The 17,802-nt window shown below is 41.1% G+C and overlaps 1 protein-coding gene and 1 non-coding gene across 8 annotated transcripts in view; both read left to right on the top strand.

Moving 5' to 3' along the window:
• The first annotated feature begins 1,492 nt into the window (after positions 1 to 1,492).
• Positions 1,493 to 17,802, top strand: part of CD55 (CD55 molecule (Cromer blood group)) — a 46,125-nt gene continuing 29,815 nt past the window's right edge. For 5 of the 7 annotated variants that reach the window (XR_011996410.1, XM_072733383.1, XM_072733381.1 and 2 more), the window contains exons 1-8: positions 1,493 to 1,691; positions 3,227 to 3,409; positions 4,396 to 4,587; positions 5,185 to 5,284; positions 6,369 to 6,454; positions 10,172 to 10,360; positions 14,217 to 14,378; positions 15,369 to 15,434. Coding sequence is in view for 5 of the 7 variants with exons in the window: in XM_072733383.1 (XP_072589484.1) it covers positions 1,607 to 1,691; positions 3,227 to 3,409; positions 4,396 to 4,587; positions 5,185 to 5,284; positions 6,369 to 6,454; positions 10,172 to 10,360; positions 14,217 to 14,378; positions 15,369 to 15,434 (1,063 nt within the window). In the remaining 2 variants the exon portion in view is untranslated. Of the gene's footprint in view, positions 1,692 to 3,226; positions 3,410 to 4,395; positions 4,588 to 5,184; positions 5,285 to 6,368; positions 6,455 to 10,171; positions 10,361 to 14,216; positions 14,379 to 15,368; positions 15,454 to 17,802 lie in introns of all 7 variants that reach the window. The other 2 variants (XR_011996411.1, XM_072733384.1) reach the window with 1 other exon arrangement.
• On the top strand, positions 7,769 to 7,870 carry LOC112911005 (U6 spliceosomal RNA). Its single transcript, XR_003233323.1, has one exon. It is a non-coding gene; the product is annotated as a U6 spliceosomal RNA (small nuclear RNA).

The raw sequence follows: 17,802 nt of genomic DNA, 5'->3' as shown, positions 1-17,802 counted from the left end.
AGATATCAATTCTAGAACACGGCTGGGCCTGATACGCTTTGTCTTCTTATATCACATACAGAAGTAAAAGCAAAGTGCTTTAATATCAAATATGAGGGTCATGCTAGATAATTTTAAAAGTCCCTCTACCCAACCTCTAAACTCTAGAATGTTTTAGTACAGATAGGTTTCCATGAAAGCCCATAGGAGTTCCTTTCCTGGAATCCCCATACAAACTGGCTCCATCATTGGGTGACACAGGTTCATTCAGTTCCCTACAGTAAGCATGAGCCAGAGAAACATTATTATTATATTTCCAAGTAAAGGATTTCATTTAACCAGCGAAGGTACTTGAGGGGATAGGAAACCTAGGATGGACTCTGCTAATCAGACCCAGGGGAATTGCTAAAGGGAAATCTTCTTGAGGTTACTCTCCACAAAGCCCAGTAACTGGCCTTTCCATCAATGTCCTTTGTGTTTTTGACAAGGACAGTGCTAGTTTGTGTGTGTGTGTCGGGGGGGGGGGGGGACCTTTATGCTGACCAGCCCAATACAGATTTGTGCTGCCCAGTGCAATCTCCTGGAATGCCTTAAATCATCCTGCCACTCCTTTTCCCATCCTCAGAGATTCTAGTCGAAGTAGTCTGAGGGTGGCTTGAGGAACCGGATTTTTTTGAGCTCCCCATGTGATTCTAATGTGTGGCTAGTCTTGCAAACCACTGGCATATACTTAAGGTCTTCCAACAAACTTTCCTCTTAAAACCACTACCCTATCACTTCGTTTTCTGGCGCTTGGGCACTTTTCTTCCCTCCCAACACACACACACACACACACACACACACACACACACACACACACAATGCACAAGTTTGGGTGCACTTCTCCAGCAGTCAGACTTGAATAATCCCAAAGTGGCATTCATGAGCTGTCCCTGGTCAACCAGGAGAACCCTGGTGAGGAAAGTGGCACCCCAACATAGTAGAACCACGGTCACCCCTTGCTGTGTTGCTTGGCCCCGCATTCTTCGCCCCCTTTCCCATTTGGGGTTTCAGAGGGCGCCTGTGCTTAGAGGCCAGGCACTTAGGGTTTCCTGATTGCTCGTTGCTCGATGGCATCTGGCCCCTAGTTGCAGGCCCCGGGGCCCCAGGTGGACACTGTTTCTCAGGCTCCCAGGTCCCCCGCACCTTCTGCTCAGCCTGGCAGCTCTCGAGAGCCCCGAATTTCCTCTTCGCCTAATTCAGATCCCCCGGGGAAGCAAAGCCCTGGCCACTTGGAGCCACCGCCCCCCCCTCCTCTGGGGCCCCCCCAGTGTTTTGTTCACTTGGAAAGCAGATATATTCACATTTCTGAGATGGGGGCTCATCGCAGGCCCCACTCTAGCAAAGAGCAAAGGCGGGTCCAGGCGTCTGGCCAGGGAGCCCCTCTCCGGGCCGCTGCCCCCCGCCCTGGCCCTGCCCTGCACCTGCCTGAGCCAAACTGCTCCCGGCTCTTCGCCCCACCCTCCGTGATTCAGAGCCCCAGCCCCGCCCCGGCGCTCATTTAACTGGCTCGCGGCCGCCTAGACGCGGCTGCTCCTTCCAGCTCCGGCGGCGGCTCCGCGTCGCTCGGGTGCGGGTCCCCGCTGCCATGGGCCTCCCGCGCGCGCTGACCCCGCCGCCCCCGCCGCTGCCGCTGCTGCTGCTGCTGCTGCTGCGTCCACCTGCCGCGCGGGGTGAGCGGGGGCGGGGGCGGGGGCGGGGCGCCCCGCGGGGGAGCCCGGGGCTGGGTGCCGGGTGCTGGGTGCTGGGTGCTGGGTGCAGGGCGCGTCTGGGGACCGGGGTGGGGGGTGAGGAATGTGGGCAGGTGGATTGTTCCTGTCCTCCGCCCCCTCGGGCTGGGGCGCTGCCAGCGGGGTCCCCCGGGGCTACCTGCAGTTTGGGGGTGCAGGGGGGGCTTGCCGGGCGGGATCCCCACCTGCAGGGCTTCAGGAGCCCGAGGGCCAAATACCTGCAAGCCCAACCGCAGGGCTCAGAAAGGGATCCTGGGTCCCCCAACACACCTTTACGGGCTGGAGGCCAAGAGGCTGACCGCCCTCACCTTTTATTTTTTATTGTTTTTTTTAAAGATTTTATTTATTTACTAATGAGAGACCCACAGAGAGAGGCAGAGACACAGGCAGAGGGAGAAGCAGGCTCCCTGTGGGGAGCCTGATGTGGGACTCGATCCCAAGACCCCAGAGTCATGCCCTGGGTGGAAGGCAGATAGATGCTCAACGGCTCAGCCACCCAGGTGCCCCCACCCTCACTTTAAAAAATATATATATTCATTTATTTATTTATTGGAATTCAATTTGCCAACATATAACACCCAGTGCACATCTGCCAAGTGCCCCCCTCAGTGCCTGTCACCCAGTCACCCCCACCCCCTGCCCACCTCCCCTTCCATTACCCCTTGTTCCTTTCCCAGAGTTAGGGGTCTCTCATGTTCTGTCTCCCTCACTGATATTTTCACTCATTTTCTCTCCTTTCCCCTTTATTCCCTTTCACTAATTTTTATATTCCGCAAATGAATGAGACCATATACTGTTTGTCCTTCTCCAATTATTTCACTCAGCAGAATACCCTCCATGGTATTGGAATGGTCCATGGATGAAATGGTCCATCCATGTCAAAGCAAATAGTGGGTATTTGTCGTTTCTAATGACCGAGTAATATTCCGCTGTATACATAGACCACAGCTTCTGTATCCAGTCACCTTTCGATGGACACTGAGGCTCCTTCCACAGTTTGGCTTTTGTGGACACTGCTGCTATGAACATCGGGGTGCAGCTGTCCCGGCATTTCACTGCATCTGTATCTTTGGGGACTCCCACCCTCACCTTTTAAACAGGAGTCGGGTTGTGTGCTGCACGGGCGGCTGCAAGTGCGCAGGCCTCGCCTTCCAGGTGTAACGTCCGTGGGGGCATCTGTCTTTCCTGTGGGCTCAGCAACAGCACCAATGTGGAGATCAACTCGAAACCACTCAAAAAATAATAATGATGAGAAGGAGGGCTTGATTCTGTCTTTATTTTAGTGCTGAATTGACGACAAGACAGGCAGCCCGGCAAGTTTCTGGTGTGTCCCTCCTGCACTGGGAGGGGATGTAACACGTGCATCAGAAGCCCTGGCTGCTTCCCTAACTCCTCTTGGAAAAGAAAATGTTGCTGTGGACTGACAAGTATTATTTCCTTCAGTTCTGTTTTTTGGTGATTTTTTTTTTCCTCCCTAGGTAATTGCACCTTTCCCCCAGTGGTACCTAATGCCCAACCAATTTTGGGAGATCGCGACAGTTTTCCTGAAAACGTCACAGTAACATACAAATGTAATGAAGGCTTTGTAAAAGTTCCTGGCAAATCAGACTCCGTGATCTGCCTCAACAGCAAATGGTCAAAGGTGGCCGAATTTTGCAACCGTAAGTTCTTAATTTTGTATGCAGAAGAGTGACTGGTAATTGATAGTTTTCAAGCATTATGAAACCCCAGGGTATACCTGGCACTTCACACCACGGCTAATTGACTACATTACTTCCCAGAATAGGTCCTGCTGCTTCATTAACAGGCTTGGGTTTTGTTTTTTTTTTTTTTTCTGTTGTTTTTATATCCCCCGATGCTGTACATCCTGAACTAATAGAGAAAATAAACAATAAGTATGACTTAGGGAGTAAATTATCTATGAATATGTTTGGCAGTCACCTTGCGACACATTAACATAGGTCTTCTGTGTTCTTAAATTTCATTTTCATTTCACTTACCAAATACAACTCCATGGTGGCATTTTAAAAAGTTCTCTATGTTTTCCTCAGAAATCTATCATTAGATGCATAGTCTTGTGTTAACTTTGACATATATGAGTAAAGATAAAGACAAGACTTGGTTCCCAGCTTTGGACACCCTGGGGAATAGAAAGTAGAGTAAATATTGAAACTGCCACAAGTATTTTTTGAAACCAGGTGTGAAATCAGCTTTAACTTTTTGTTTAGAGAGAAGGCAGTGGGTTGAAGTACTTAATTAAGCCTTTGCACATGTATCATGTTGTAGAGTTTATAACTCTTCTACATATATTACTCCATTGACTCCTCCAGACAACCCCATGAGTGGAATAAGGACTCTAACCCCCATTTTTCAGTATGGAAATAGTCTGGGGAAATCGTCCTCCAGAGATCAGTAACTTCTTGAGATCAGAGGTCTTCCAATTTACTAAGTAGAAAGTAGAAGTATATATGTGAATATGCTTGATGCACTCTAAATGTCCTAGTGATATGAATATAGTTAAATACCAAATATGTACAAAGAAGTACAGAAAAAGGTGATGTAAGGACCAAATAATTCTGGATAATTAAACCTAGATTCTAAAATAAGGTAATATTCATTATGCTGTTGCTTTTGTTAATGCCTTTAGGTAGCTGTGATGTTCCAACCAGGCTACTTTTTGCAACTCTCAAAAAGTCTTTCAGCCAACAGAATTATTTCCCAGAGGGTTCTGTTGTGGAATATGAATGTCGTCCAGGCTACAGAAGAGACTATTCTCTCTCAGAAAAACTAACTTGCCTTAAGAATTTTAAGTGGTCCAAGCCAGATGAATTTTGTAAAAGTGAGTATAATTTTAGAGTATTCTTAATCATATGGTATTTGGGGAAACAGTATTTCTTCTTTCATTCATGCTGGAAATCTTTGTGTGCATATTATTATTTAGAATGGGTCTTTTTTTTTTAAGATTTTATTTATTTATTCAGGAAAGACACAGAAGAGAGAGAGAGGCAGAGACACAGGCAGAGGGAGAAGCAGGTTCCATGCAGGGAGCCTGATGTGGGACTCGATCCTGGAACTCCAGGATCATGCCCTGGGCCAAAGGCAGGTGCTAAACCACTGAGCCACCCAGGGATTCCCTAGAATTATTCTGAAAAGAGCCATCAGAGTAATTCTATAATTTTGTTTTAAATTAGGCAAACTAATTTCTTGTGATATAGGAGTATTAATTCACTCACAGATATCACATTTAATTAGTTTAAGGGTACCTAGAATATAATAAGCATATGTTCTAAATATGGTGCCTCGTTTGAAACCTACAAAACAAAGGCAAGATTTTAAAAGTCTAGGGATATGAAATGTCAGTAGTTCGGATGATGAATTTGCACAGAAGGGCCTGATAATTTAATGAAAAACAAAATCAAGTTGTGCTCTCTTCTAGAAAAATCATGTCCTAATCCTGGAGATTTAACACATGGTCATGTCACTATACCAAATGACATATTATTTGGTTCATCTATCTCCTTCTCGTGTAATGTGGGGTAAGTTTTGGCACACTACACACTTATACTCTATATTTAACAAATTTAAAAATAAATTAGGATTTAAGACTGAAGTTTTTAGGTTTGTGATCGGTGTTTACAAGCTAGTCTCAATAAAACAACTCCTCTGCTCAAAGATCTTTCATCATGAGCTCATCGTGGTTAAATTTAATAAAATGGAACAAGAAAGGACAATTTCTTATATCACCAAATTCTCTCAATTGTTAGATTTCGGTACATATATGATTCACTAAAAAATTTTAAATTTGATTAGTAAAGGAAAAACCTTATAATATGTTGGCACTTGTGGAAATTAAATCCTTCAAGTGTTCAAATGAAACCAATCCTTACTTTACCTAACAGTGAATTTGCGTGTTTTTTTTCTGTATACAAACTGCTTGTTATATGATATTATGTGTTAAAAACACTTATTCCTAGTATGAAAATGTCATTCTGACCTGAGGTCTTTTCTCAGTTCTCTATGTAGGGAAAAGGAACTCACTCTGGGTATCATCAGTATCTGTCTCAGAGACTGCTGGAAACTTTATGTTCATTTTCTCATTAAACATCTGCATATTGAATTATGATATTTTACTCTGTGTGTCTGTGTCCCTGCTCTTTATAAACTAAAAATATCAGTGTCATGCATCTCCTGTACGAAACAGAGATGTTTGCATGGTTCATATGATTAATATTAAATTTGGGGAGTACTTTGAGCCTTAAAATACAAATATATTCTACTATTCTATGAAGCCTGTGTTGATCTTTTAGAACTCGGAAATATAAAATATTCAAGCATCTATGGCACTTTAAAATGTTTCAAAAACGCTTTCACATTTTCTCATGTGGGCTCACCCAAATAAAAAATGTGTTGCATATCTTGCATTTTTTTTATCCTTTGGATATCACCTTTTTTAAATTTAATTTTTTCTTTTCCTATTAACTCCTGCGTGAACTTTGATCAACCATTGTTTTGTCTCCATCTACTGGTGGAGTAAATATTCTACGATGATATTTTGGAGAACTTCAGGGAAGCCAAACACATGGATGGGACCTAACTTTTTTTCTCCCTTCATTGCTTTAGATACAGGTTAGTTGGTGCAGCTTCTAGTTACTGTGTCCTCGCAGACAACAGTGTTGAGTGGAGTGATCCGTTTCCGGAATGCCAAGGTAAGACTGAAAAAAACCCCTAAGCACTCTGGTTATAAGGCTGAATAATCAATGGTAAATTACTTTCTCTCATTAAAAATTATCCACATTGTGTATTTGGAGTACCCTCACCTTCCAGTGTGAAAGCGTCTTAGCTAATTTAAAGATCTTTATCAGTAGTGTTTCTTAATTTATTAGCTGTGAAGATACAGGATTTTAAAAACCCAACAAACTCCAAAACAAACAAAACAAAAAATACACAGCAAACAGGTATGTATTGTGGTTGGTCATTTATTATCCTACCTTTCCTTCTAACAGTCAAGCAAAATAGATGCAGGGGTTTTCTTTCTTCATAATTCCTAATTTTATGAATTAAATTACTATTGATCAGAGAGTCTGTATCATCTGACCCTACATCCCAAGATAAGTGTCAAGAGAAGGCATTTAACCCAGATCTCTGGACTTCAAACCCATCATTTTTCCAGGACCCAGAGTTGCCTCTTTTAGGATTATGAACTGAGCTAATTATACATGTTTTGAGGTGTGATTTATTTTTCATCATTAGAGAAATAAGGTTACACAATAAAGAAGAAATATTATTTCTGGACTTGAGAATCTTCTCAGAGGGAGATAGGGCATAGAAATAGTATCATAGATGCATGTACCCAGTCAAATTTCTATATGTCTCCTGAAAATAGAGAGGAGTAAAATATGTGTAACATACTTCTTTTTTCTTTTATAATAGAAAAAAAAATGCAACAACTTAAAAATGTAGGCATTATGTCTCCCATCTTTGCTAAAATTACTGCTCCAGTCAAGTTTTTGGTGTTTTGAGGAGCAGAAAAGTGGGATAGACTTAGTGTAATTTGTTAAGCACGTCTTGATTGATACACTGTGGTAGGGAATGTATGTATGGGGTCAGTTGATATGAAGACAAATAAAATGAAGTCTTGCCAACAAAGAGCTGGAGTAAGCTGGTCACACCCAAGTACACCCCCACATGGCCCACCACCTTGTGCTCTACCCTCTTATGTCTGCTACTTCTCCGTTTTCTTATCATTATTACTTTGAAATTTTCACTGTTACCCCTCACTACACACCTTTCTCACTTCCACCATTTAGTAAGGGGATGTTGTAAGTGATACTAAAGTTAAGTTTGGACAGCAAACTTACTCAAATAGGTACCCCCTTTTGGCTCTGTGAGGTCTTGATGCGTGTAAATGGACAATTTGCCCTCCACGCCCAAGTCATGGACCCTGAGACCTTTTCTCCCACGACACTGAATTTTGGGCTACGGGTGTACACATTAGCGGCATAGGCCATTCTCAACAATCTGGACCATGTGGTACATGTACTAAAATTGGAACGATGCAGAGAAGATTAGCATGGCCCTTGCTCAAGGATGACCTGCAAATCTATGAAATACTAAAAAATATATATGGATCAGAAGAAAGGACCCTTTCAGGCTCTGCACGGGGAGTTCCGAGGATCAGTTCCTAGAGCATGGTTTACAATGAGGTGGAGGAGGAGCTCTCAGTGAGCATACCTTCAGCCCTGCAGATACCCTACCTGGTAGGGAGAAGCACAGTGAGAGGAGGGGCACAGCATGACCTCTAAAGTGTGGGAGCTGGGGCAGGAGTCTCACTTGCCTGAGTTCAAGGGTGACACTGATTGCAATGGCTCCCATCCTCCGTTCTTGGGCTCCATTAATTTTTCATCCACACTCTACCCAAAGGGATCCATCTGAAACACAGATGCGACTTTTCTCTTCCTTCTTCAAGCTTCTCCTCATCACTTACAATGCCTAAACTCCTTAGTAAAGCATACAAGGGTAGCCATGGTCTACCCACTTCACGCTTAGGTCTTGCCCTCACACTTTATGCTCTGCCCACGCAGACTGCCCTACATCTTTCCTCCTGCTACTACCTCTGCCTGGAATGTCCTTCAGCCCCTTCTTTGCTTAGCTTTTCTTTTCTTCCTTGTTTCTCCCCCCCCCCCCCTTATTAAGGGTTTGCTCTGGTACTCCTTCTAGAAGCTTTCCTTGACCTCCCCTCTAGTTAACTGTTCTTATCTCTTTCTACGCCATGGTGCACACTTCTATGATAAGCCTCACTATTTTGTATTAAAATGAAAATCTTTGAATCTTTTTGTCACTTTAAGACCTAGGACTTAATATCTTATTTAGTTTTGCAATTCTGTTTACAGAACAATGCCTGGTAGGTGTTAGGTACTCAGGAAATCTCTGAACTGTACTGATGGTGATGTGTAGTCATCAGGCACCCTAGCCCAGTGTAAATCAGATTAATTTGCTCTTGCTCCTTGCTTTGATCAGTGACCTAAAAGTAACTTAAACGTTTATTGGTATTCTCTGGATACTTAAGGCCACTCGATGTAACAAAATTTGATGTCCACAAGTGATCACATTGCTTTCCTGCCTCTAGACAGTGTGAGCCATTGCATTTTTTATCAGGGCTATTGCCAGGTATGCCTAGAGCCACTCTACTTATACCTCTTGCTCAATAAGTTTACTTTAAGTAAAAGACTGTGAGTCAATATTTGCTTTAAAAAATTTTATCATGAAAGTCAAAATGTAATCCTGATACTTTAGATATTTTGCTCTGTTCAAATGATCTATTCCTGTTTCCTAAGTATGCCATGTGACTTCTAGGCTCCTTTCATTTTGGCATCATTTCCCTCCGGAATGCAGAGCAATGCCCTTTTCTCTGCCCTCTTAGCAGAAGGGTATAGCTCAGTTGTTTTTTTTTTTTTAAAGATTTTTAATTTATTTATTTAGAGGCAGAGACATAGGCAGAGGGAGAAGCAAGCTCCTTGCAGGGAGCCTGATGCGGGACTCGATCCCAGGACTGGGATCATGTCCTGAGCCAAAGGCGGACACATTCAACCATTGAGTCACCCAGGCGTCCCGGGTATAGCTAGCTCAGTATTAAACTCAAGTTCCATTTCCTCCTTAAAAATCTCTGCCCTGGGATCCCTGGGTGGCGCAGCAGTTTGGCGCCTGCCTTTGGCCCAGGGCGCGATCCTGGAGACCCGGGATCGAATCCCACGTCGGGCTCCCAGTGCATGGAGCCTGCTTCTCCCTCTGCCTGTGTCTCTGCCTCTCTCTCTATCTCTCTGTGACTATCATAAATAAATAAAAATTAAAAAAAAAAATCTCTGCCCTGCTTTCACCTCTGTCTGAACTCCGGCAGTATTTGCTTTTTCTTGCACAGTTTGGTATGTAATGTGTGAGGACTTTATTATAATTTTTGCTTTACATGTATGTTACAAATCTTTTTTTTTTTAAAGGATTTTATTTATTTATTTGACTGAGAGAGAGAGATTGAGGGAGCACAAGCAGGGAGAGTGGCAGGCAGAGGGAGAGGAAGAAGCAGGCTCCCTGCTGAAGAGGAAGCCCAATAAGGGGCTCAATTCCAGGACCCCAGGATTATGAACCAAAGGCAGACTTTTAACCAATTGAGCCACTAGCCTCCTCCTAAATCTCATTTCTATACTTTGATCTCAAAATTAGCATTCATGTTTTATACCATTTGTATCGAAAACTCCAAACACACTACTCATTACTTAATAGGTATTTCTAAGCTCTCTGGTTGATAATGCTGAATTTAGAAATGGTAGATTTTTTAATTTTTTAAACAAATTATCTAACATATTGTAGTCCTAACTTATTAAAGTAATTGGCAGCTTTATTAATGTAAACTATGTTGGATTTTTTTAAAGAGATTTTTTGTCCAGATCCACCAGAAATTAGCAATGGATTCATTTATGATCCACAGAAGACTTACGTGTATCAACAGTCTGTAAAATATAAGTGTAAGATCGGCTTCACCCTGATTGGAGAGAACTCTATTTATTGTACTGTTAAAGATGATCAAGGAGAATGGAGCGGCCCGCCACCTGAATGCAGAGGTAATGAGTTTGCATAGTTGTATTTTTGTTTTATTTTTACCTTTTGGTCTATACTTAGACTACACAGATTCTATGAACTCCTTGAGAAATGAATGGAAAATGTGGTACATATGCATATTTGCATTTTTCTGGAGGGGTACAATTTTTCATCAGATTCTCAGAGGGGTCTGTGATTTCCAAGGAAGGAGGAACCACTGATATGGAAAACATGGGGTAATGTAAAATGTATGAATATATAAATACACACATATAGCATATGATACACACACACATAATATGTCTCACATTTTTAGTAAGTTCACTTAAATTTGCCATTTCTTACCAGATCACATTCAGTAAGTTAATATTCATACAAAAGGTGTTTTGTATGAATGGTTTATTTTATTAATAGTTGTGAGGGAAGCTTTTTGTATGTATGGTTTATTTTATTCAGTTGTGAGGGACGCTTAGACTAAGGTGAGGGATTGAAATAGTGACCCTCGCAGGTGGTATTTGTTTACACAATGTTATATGCGAATGCCAGTGTGACTTGAGCAAATGCTGCTTTTATAATTATACAAAGAATTGTGTTAGCATGAATTTGTGAATGTCAGTGCTCACTAAAAACAGTTTTTTGTTATGAATGGTATACATAGACAGTGAAGTAATATTAAAATCATGCAGAAGGGTATAAAACGGAAAGTAAAGTTACTAGACCCGAAGAGAAGCAAGAAATTATAACCAAATCAGGGGAAGATAAATCCAGATCAAGGAGGTCTAGATAATGGAGTTAACAGATGAAGACTTTAAGATAAGTGATTAATATGTTTAAGGTATTAAAGGAAAAAAAGAAATAGAGAATTTCAACAAAGAACTGGAATCTATGAAAATGGAGTAGATATGCTACAACTGAAAAATCTAAAATCTGAAACGAAGAGCACCATAGGTTTAACAGTGATTAGGGCACAGCATTAGGAACTGAAAGGAAGGTTCGTGAATAATGCCCAGAAGCACAAAGAGGGAAGAAAAATGTAAAGTATAGATAGCATTTCAGGAGCTATTTGAGACATGTGAAACTGTTCTAACATAGGTTAGCTAAGAGGAGAGATAAACAGAATGAAAAAAAATAGAAGTATTCCAAGAGATAATAGAATGCTCCAAATACATGAACCCATTCCAGAGGTTCTCAGGGATAAAAATAAAACCACTTTCTGGCATATCTCATGGCAAAAATTTTGGAAACTCAAAATAGTGATAAAAGCAGCAGGCAACAAAAAGACACATTATCTTCAAAGGAGCAATGCTAAAACTGATCATAGACTTCTCAGCAAAAATTATGGAAGCCAAAGACAGTAAGAAGAAATCCTTCAAGTTAAAGAAAAGAAAATGACTGCTCACCTAAGATCCTTTACCCAATGAATATGTCCTTTAAAACTGAATGCAAAATGAAGATGTTCTCATACGAAAACTAAGGGCACTTGTCACCAGCAGACCAGACCTGCACAGAATGACAAAGTAAAGGCATTCCTTCAAGTAGAATTAAAATAATCCCAAGAAAAACATGAAAATGCAAGAGGAAATGAAGCACACTAGCAAAGTACACAAATATGGACTGTACAAAATGATAAATGCAGTGTCTTCTGGGGTTTGACTTGTATGTCGAGTACGAGTATATAATAGCAACAGAGCAAAAGGCAGAAAGAGGTCAATTGAATTTAAAAGTTAAAAGGCTCTGGCAATACTAAAAGGTTGTAAAATTGTTACTTTGCATAATTGACTTATCCTCTAATACCTACTGTAATCACTAGGGCTGCCAGGAAAATAATAGTGACAGAAAGTATAAATCATAAGCTAACAAAGGAATGATAATAAACACTTCATCCAAAAGGAAACAAGAGAGGAAGAGAAACATAAAATAGATGAGTGGGAGAGGAAGCCAATAGTAAGGTGTTTAATATAAACCCAACTACATCAGTAATTACACCAAGTGTAATTTGAGTCAGACTGGATTACAAAAATTAGACCTATTAGTTGTTTACAAGAGACACAATTTAATGATTAAAACACTGAATGGTCAAAAGTAAAGGATGGAAAAATATACTTTGCAAACAGTTACCAAAAAGAAAAAAGAAGCTGGTGCCAGTTCTATTAATATCAAAGAATACTTTAAGATATGACAGTTCATAGTGATAAAGGGGGTCCATCCAACAGGAATCTATCACGATCTGCGATCTATGAACACTCGAGAAAAAGCTTCCATCCACATGTAAAACAAAAACAAAAGCAAAAAAAAAAAAAAAACGGACAGAAAGAAAAATAGACAAATTCCATGATTATAGTTTGAGAATTCTACATACCTCTTTCAATAGCTGTTAGAATAAGCAACCAAAAATCAATAAGACTATAGAAGCAACAGTCAAACTTTTAAAAAATTGACATGCTAAGAGTCATAAGGACATAAGGAAGCCCCACAAGGACAGATGGGAAAAAATTTTTCAAGTGTACATGGACCACTGACCATATGCTGGGCTCTAAATCATGATGTGGTTTGGAAGATTGAAATAGTTTGGAGTGCGCCGATGGTGATGGAATTAAACTAGACACCAAAAACCAAAAAAGGCAACTGGAAGAGCCATTTCCAGGAAACATAAACTATGGTAGCATGTAAGTCTGCTGGACCAAAAATGAGAACCAGCCTAGTGCAACACAGAATCAATATTATATATGAGCATCTTAGAGGAAGAGTCCATATAAAATCCTACCCTAACATTACCATCCATCATTGTCTGTGTGCTAAGGGCTGTGCTTCTGGCCAGGTGTTTTACCTGAGTTATCACTTCTCCACTGTCCTCAGAGGTAGATTCGGGAAGCAGAAGTAAGTGACACAGCACCTGGGTACGTGGAGCAGAATGTGTGCCCGCAGTGCTGGTGGTGGCACACCTGAATGGTAAAATGGGTTGCTCCAGGGGCAGGCATTGTGTGAGATGACTTACCTCCGTTATTTCTCTCAGTCCTTACCATAATGCTCTCAAATTTGCTTTGTTTTTGTCCTCATTGCACCCATGAGGAATGATAAAGCTCAGAGGGATTAGAGAAATTCTCTTCTAGTGTGTGGTGAAACGCAGCCCTACTAGCTGCCCTAGAAGGGAGTTTGTAAGCAACCCCAATAACCAACAGGCACTGAAGACCTAACATTGTACTAAATGGTTAGATTTGTGATTTTCAGAATAGGATCCTAATCCGAGTTCACTTCAGAGGTTTGTTCGCTGATCTGTGGTCTTATGGTCCCTTGAGGGACTAAACTCAAATGTGTAAAGTTGGCATCCGGCACAAGGGGAAAAAGAGTAATTTTATTCAGGTCAACTGTATTACTTTAAAAAAAAAAGAAGCAAAACAGAACAAGTTCCCAAGGTCACTTACATGTCCTGAAAACATTAGAAAAAGGAACCATGCTGTGATTATCTCTGCCTGTCCAGTGGTTATATCTGGTTCTTTGGTCCTGGCATAAGCAAAGGAAAACATTTAGTGAGAGAAAATATCTTAATTTGGGGTGTGTCGCAGAATGAGATCACCACCAACTCTGACTTTGGCTTCTTTTCTTTAACACGGAAAACAGCTTAAGAACCTCAGTACTACTACTTTGGTGTAAACCTACTTTAGTTGGCCACAAGTATAATTTATATTAAAGTAAAAACAATGCATCGTTTCAGTTCCCTGGGAAAATCACAATTAGACTTGGTTTCCTAAATGTCATATTTGTATTTGGGTGTTTGTGGGAGAGAAAGAGAGAAGTCCTAGAGGAAGCAAATGGTTCCTAAGTCTTAACTTGACAGCATTATTTAGCTAAATTTTTTTAAACATTTTTCTTCCACATAAGGTTCTCAGACTTCTACAGTCACACCAGGATTTCAGAAACCCACCACGGCGAATGTTCCAGGTACCAAAACTACATCAGCTCCTCAGAAATCCACTACAGCGAATGTTCCAGGTGTCGAAGCTACATCAACTCCTCAGAAAACCACTACAGCACATGTTCCAGGTACCAGAGTCCCATCAGCTCCTCAGAAACCCACCACCATAAATGCTCCAGCTACAAAGTCCCCATCAACTCCTCAGAAAACCACTACAGCACACGTTCCAGCTACAGAAGTCCCATCAGCTCCTCAGAAACCCAACACAATAAGTTCTTCAGCTACAGAAGTCCTGTCAACTCCTCAGAAACCCAACACAGTAAATGTTTCAGCTACAAAGGCCCCATCAACTCAGAAACCCAACACAATAAGTTCTTCAGCAACAGAAGTGCTGTCAACTCCTCAGAAACCCAACACAGTAAATATTTCAGCTACAAAGGCCCCATCAACTCAGAAACCCAACACAATAAGTTCTTCAGCTACAGAAGCCCTACCAACTCCTCAGAAACCCAACACAGTAAATATTTCAGCTACAAAGGCCCCATCAACTCAGAAACCCAACACAGTAAGTTCTTCAGCTACAGAAGCCCTACCAACTCCTCAGAAACCCAATACAGTAAATATTTCAGCTACAAAGGCCCCATCAACTCAGAAACCCAACACAGTAAGTTCTTCAGCTACAGAAGTCCTATCAACTCCTCAGAAACCCAACACAGTAAATGTTTCATCTACAAAGGTCCCATCAACTCAGAAACCCAACACAGTAAGTTCTTCAGCTACAGAAGTCCTACCAACTCCTCAGAAACCCAACACAGTAAATGTTTCATCTACAAAGGTCCCATCACCTCCTCAGAAACGCACCACAGGAAATGATTCAGCCACAGCCAAAAAATCCCCCACATCAAATGCTCTATTTACAAAGACCCCATCAGCAGCCCAGAATCCCATCATGGCAAATGCATCTGCTACACAGGCCATCCCAGCAACCCATAAATCCACCACAACGAAAGCTTCATTTACACAGCGCCTTCCAGCAACACAAAAGTCCACTGCTGTACATGCCCCAACGACTAAGGGTCTCCACACAACAAAAAGATTGACCTTTGCTCATATTACAGCAAAACAGAGTTCAGCTGTTCCCAGAGCAACCAGCACACCTAAAGGAAGAGGGACCCCCGGTTCAGGTTAGTTGACACTACTCAGGTTTTCCTGAGTGGGGATCTAATGTGCTATGGTGGAACGAGTTTTTCCTATGAACACTCTTGACTTTCTTCAGAGGCAGATTGGGAGTATGTGAGGGTGAAACATTCTGTAATAATATATAAAAAGAGTGGGGCTCCATGAAAACAATGCTACATTAAGTTTGGCAAAGAAACTCTGTTCTTTATCTGAGCTTTAGGGGGTCCTTGAGTTCCTCAAGATCCTTCAGAGAACCAAATATGTACCATCCTTATGGTCATTTTTGGGGTCCAGTTTATTGATAGAGACCCATTGCTTCAGCACGCTCCAGGATCTCTCTAGGTTCCGTAGAGTCGCTAATTTGGTAGAGCATGTCAACTGTGTCTTCTAAATAACAGAAAATGCAGAATTCTTTGAAATAGTCTATATTTACACAGGGTCTTTAAATGACAATTTTTAGAAAAGTGGAGTAAAAGACGCTGTAGACTTCAGAAATACGCTTTGAGTGAACGAATGAAACCCTTCTTACTGATGACTGCTGCTTCGGGCTACCGGGATGTTCTTGCCTTGTCTATTAACTTGCCTAATGTAGAGCCAAAATTTTTATAGACTTTCTTATTCCCTGTTAGAGAGAGCCCCCCCACCTTGTTGTTTTTTTTTTTTTTTCAGTTCTTTGGGAAATCTCAATAGGACTTTGAGCCAGAAGAGACTTCTTTAAAATTGTTTTAACTTTTTAGTTGAAGTCAACACACACATACACACAAAATCTGCATAAAGCACCCATGTATGGCTCAGTAACTTTTCTCAAGCAAATATTTGTGTAACCACTACAAACATCAAGAAATAAAATGTTGGCAGCCCTTCAGACTTGCCCCCTTACTTTACAGGTGCTCTGTCGATGATCCTGAACTCCGTCCTCTGACTTCCCTAACCAGTAGGACCCTGGCTTCTGCCCCCTACACCACATGGCCCGAGGACCTTCCCTCATGGCATATGGTTCTCCCTCTTTTGGCTTCAGCCGGCTTCTGCTTGTCTTCTTAGTTTCCCCACCAGTGCTTTCAAATCATTGTGATTATTGCTTTTCCATATTTTGTCCAAATTTCAGAACTGCTATGATGAAGCCTGTTTTACCATCATCACCCAGATAATTTTTAAGAGCTTGAAATATCACCCGTATCCTTGTTGAACTTTCCTTTATTTCTTGATCCCTTAGGTAAAAAAGCCAAGTACAGGCATGTACATGAAATTTTAAGCCATTCCTGCCTGCTTTTGCTCATTCTTCGATGGCATCAAATCACTGTGGGTTTTTTATAGCTCTTTTTAAAGTTTTTTTTTTTTTTTTTTTTTTTTTAAGATTTTAGTTATTTATTCATGAGAGACACAGAGACAGAGAGAGACAGAGACACAGGCAGAGGGAGAAGCAGGCTCCATGCAGGGAGCCCGACGTGGGACTCGATCCCGGGTCTCCAGGATCACACCCTGGGCTGAAAGTGGTGCTAAACCGCTGAGCCACCCAGGTTGCCCTCTTTTGAAAGTTTTTAAAAATAGTTTTACACATTATGACCATATCTTCATGGGGATTTCATTCATTTCACAGTTGTTCTCTTGAAGCCTTTTTTGCCATTCTTTTTTTAAGAATTCTAACATTACAGATACTATGTTTTGTGCCACTTCCGTTTCTCTCCCTCTAAGGCACTGACTCTCCTGAGCTTGGTGCGTAAGCATTCTAGCTATGTTTTAATTCTTATGCTGTATGCGTGTATCCATTAGTAGTACATGATATTGTTTTGTATTTTTTTATGATTTACATGAGCAGCATGTTGTATGTTTCATTATCTGACTTAACTTTTGGCCCTCAACATCGGTTTTATAGCTTGTGTTGATGCTTTTAGATCTAGTACATTACTTTTAACACTCGTAGGAGGTTACCAACTTCTCCAATTTTTATGACCTCCCTGGGCCTAAAGGTTTTACGATGAGTACACCTGATTTTTCATGGAGCAAGGCAAAGAGAAATAAGTTCCACTTTATATAAATTTGTTACAGTACTTTGTTGAACTATTTCTTTTTGCAAAAAAAAAAAAATATATATATATATATATATGACAATGAAACAAATTTAAATGAAACCTGAAAAAAAATGAATGAAACCTGAGTCAATAACTATGATGAAAATACAACCAATATTTCGAGTCAGATTTCTCTCTTTTGTGCAGTTAGCTTATTCTTTAAAAATCATATACTATTTTATGCTCAAATTGAAGAAGAAAGTCGCTGCTACTTGCTGGGTATGTGCCATAGTGGTGTGTACCATGCATTTCCCATTTCTAGACATGAGTCCTTGTGCCAACTTTGCAAAATAAGCCTTTCTGG

This window comes from Vulpes vulpes, chromosome 13 (assembly GCF_048418805.1).
Source record: "Vulpes vulpes isolate BD-2025 chromosome 13, VulVul3, whole genome shotgun sequence".
Classification (NCBI taxonomy): Eukaryota; Metazoa; Chordata; class Mammalia; order Carnivora; family Canidae; genus Vulpes; species Vulpes vulpes.
This window is presented reverse-complemented; position numbering and strand designations above follow the sequence as displayed.